Genomic DNA, 2,900 nt, shown 5'->3' on the forward strand with positions numbered 1-2,900 from the left:
CCAATTAATCACTAAAAACCTGAAAGTAGAGATGTGGTTCAAGTGGTAGACACCCAGACTTAAGCAAAAAGCTAAGGGGCAGTGCACAGTCCCTGACTTCAAGCCCTCGTACCAGCACCAAAAGAATAATAAAAAAGAGTTACTTTCTCATTTTTAATTGCTAACTGGAATATCAATAGACATAACACACATTTTTTTAAAAAAGCTCTGTAGTACAAGTGGAAAAACAAGAGTGTGACAACAAATTTTCCTCTGTGCTATGCCTACTTCTGTGCTCAGCCAGGAGCCTTTGTGACATCAGCATTGAGTCGACAGTTACCACAGCTCAACCCTATAAGACTGACCTTTATTTCACTGAGCTCCTTAGGCTGGGTTGCTTTAGAAGGAGCCAAGTACCAAAGGGCACCCATCTCCACTTTTGAGGTTTGTATGCCGTATTTTATGATGTTACTGGGAGAAAATAGTAAGAGAAAGGCCAGTTCTTGCCAACATTACTTCTTTTGTAGGATGGTATTCACAGTTACTAACACTTTGTGTCTTGTTTCAGAATGAAAAATGTATAGACTTTATACCAGAAGGGTCAGAGCTGCTGCTGGGTCCCTGTGGAATAGAAATCTCTCCAAGATCAGACAATCTTTTGAAAACATCCGCCAAAAATGTAACATTCGACACCAGTGCTCAGCTAGATATCCAACAGTGAGTTCCCACGAGAGTGACGAAGATGACTTCAGTTTGGATGAAGAAACACATTTCACAGAAGTACTTCAAGATATTAAAACATCCCAAAATGATCTTCTTAACCAAACGACTGACATGGTCATTATGATAGCAAGAATCCAGGAAAAGATGGACCATTATGACACACAGATAGAGATCCTACAAGCCAGAATGCATGCTAATGAAGACAAACAAGCCGCCATCACCAACGATATCCTCTCCCTGAAAGAAAACATCGATGTTTCAAAGAAGAAGATGACAGAACTGGAAAGCTGGAAATCATGCTCCAATATGCCCTGTTTAGAAATTCCAGAGGAAGAAGCAAGAGAGAAAATCGTAGAACTGTTTCAAAAATTTGGACAACCAGATGTTCAAAAGAATACATCAGTTTCTACAGATTCAGAAACATCTACAGCAAACCCCAAGGAAGTTCCCATTCCAAAATCTACTCATGGTCTGGAAGAAAGCACAATTTCTCCTAAAATTAAAACTCTGAAGAAAAGTAACCGAGAAAATGCATCAAGAAACTTACAAAAGGCAAAATCAAATATTTACATTTACCCGGACTTCGGAACATGGATCAAGCTAACGTTTGTTCAGGGAGGAAAGTGGAGTTTTTTCCTCCACGCCACCAAGTTAGAAGACTTTGTCCAGTGGCTTCTATCTAGACCAACCGAACAGCCCGAGGAGCCACTAATCACACCCCAGAGAGAATCTGTCTCCAGTGGATTTATTGAAAACCTGACCAAAATCTGTCTCTCTGTTGTGAACTACTTTTACTGCCGTTTTGGCTTCTCAGAAGTAGAAGTAACTCGACTGTAGGTTCTCCTTGGCCTGGCAGAAAATAAATGCAATGGGTTTGCTCCAAGCATGTATCTTTGTAGTGTCTGTGAACTCTGTGGTAGCTTGCATCCTGTAGGCCCACTGTCTGAGAGGTTCGTACACATCCACAGTAAGTTCAGACACTGCATCCCATTGAACTATTGTGAGCCACTTTGTGTGTGTTCATGTCCTCTCACAGCCAATTCATGAGGACTCACCTTTGTTCCTATTTTCATATGTAACTGGGAGCAAATAATGTAAGGATCAAAGGAAATATGAAACTCATATGGAATCCTCCAAGACAGGATTTTATGTGTGTGTGTGTGTGTGTGTGTGTGTGAGAGAGAGAGATTGAGAGAGAGAGAGAGGACTCCGTGTGTGTGTGTGTGTGTGTGTGTGTGTGTGTGCGCGCGCGCGCTAGTACCAGAGCCTGAACTCAGGCCTTGAATTTTTTTGTTGATGCCCATTGTAGGTCATGAACTCAGGGCCTGAGTGCTGTCCCTGAGCTTCTGTGCTCAAGGCTGGTGTTCTACCATCTGAGCCACACTGCCACTTCCAGCTTTTTTTGAGTTTAATAGAGATAAGAGTCTTATTGATTTTCCTGCCCATGAGACTCTTAGCTCTAATAATATTCCAAAAATTTGGAAGAGGCAGTGTGGCTCAAGTAGTAGAACTCCAGCCTTGAGCGTAAAACCTCAGGGACAGCACCCAGGCCCTGGGCTCAAGCCCCAGGACCGGCACCCCCGCCCCCTCTCAAAAAAAAAAGTCTAATGGACTTTCCTGCACAAACTGCAATTCTCAGATCTCAGCTTCCTGAGTAGCTAGGTTTACGGGTGTGAGCCACTGGCACCCAGCTTCCCTCATTTTTTTTTTAACATGTCTGTATATGCATAGAGTATTCTTTGGTCAGACTCATCCCCCTGTCACTCTCCCTCCTCTCCTCCCCTCTTTCCAGATCAACTGCTATAAGCTTCATTGTTTCATTTTCATACAATTTTTTATCTCTTTGAATAATCTTGCTAGCTCATCCCTGCTAACATTAAGTTAACAATATTGCTGGGCTCAGCTGATATTGTGTCTCATTGTAGACAAGCTATTGAGTACATTTATTAACTTGTATTTTTCATAGCTATTGTTGTGTTGCATTGTTGAATACATAATTCACAGAAATGGGTCAATGGCTCACAAGTGGTTTCATTGAAAAGCAGTGATGAAAATAATGATATAGTAGTTTCAACTTAAAATAATGTCATAAGTATGATCAACAAGGTTCTAGTCTAATTTTTACTAGAGTCTGTAAAACCAAGTATGAGTGAATCTACCTGTAATGATTTTTGACAAGGAGCTAAAAAAGTTTAAAT

The 2,900-nt window shown here is 41.2% G+C and overlaps 1 protein-coding gene across 1 annotated transcript; it reads left to right on the forward strand.

The window, feature by feature from the left end:
• The first annotated feature begins 555 nt into the window (after positions 1–555).
• On the forward strand, positions 556–1,539 carry LOC122110927 (coiled-coil domain-containing protein 54-like). The gene has a single exon (XM_042683644.1). The coding sequence runs from the start codon at positions 556–558 to the stop codon at positions 1,537–1,539; it is 984 nt and encodes a 327-aa protein (XP_042539578.1).
• Positions 1,540–2,900: the final 1,361 nt, after the last annotated feature.

Source organism: Dipodomys spectabilis, unplaced genomic scaffold, assembly GCF_019054845.1.
Source record: "Dipodomys spectabilis isolate Male_0828 unplaced genomic scaffold, ASM1905484v1 ptg000082l, whole genome shotgun sequence".
Classification (NCBI taxonomy): Eukaryota; Metazoa; Chordata; class Mammalia; order Rodentia; family Heteromyidae; genus Dipodomys; species Dipodomys spectabilis.

What these genes read in the sequence shown, in the direction of transcription:
- LOC122110927 (XM_042683644.1), top strand. Translation starts at nt 556, where the DNA reads ATGTATAGACTTTATACCAGAAGGGTCAGAGCTGCTGCTGGGTCCCTG.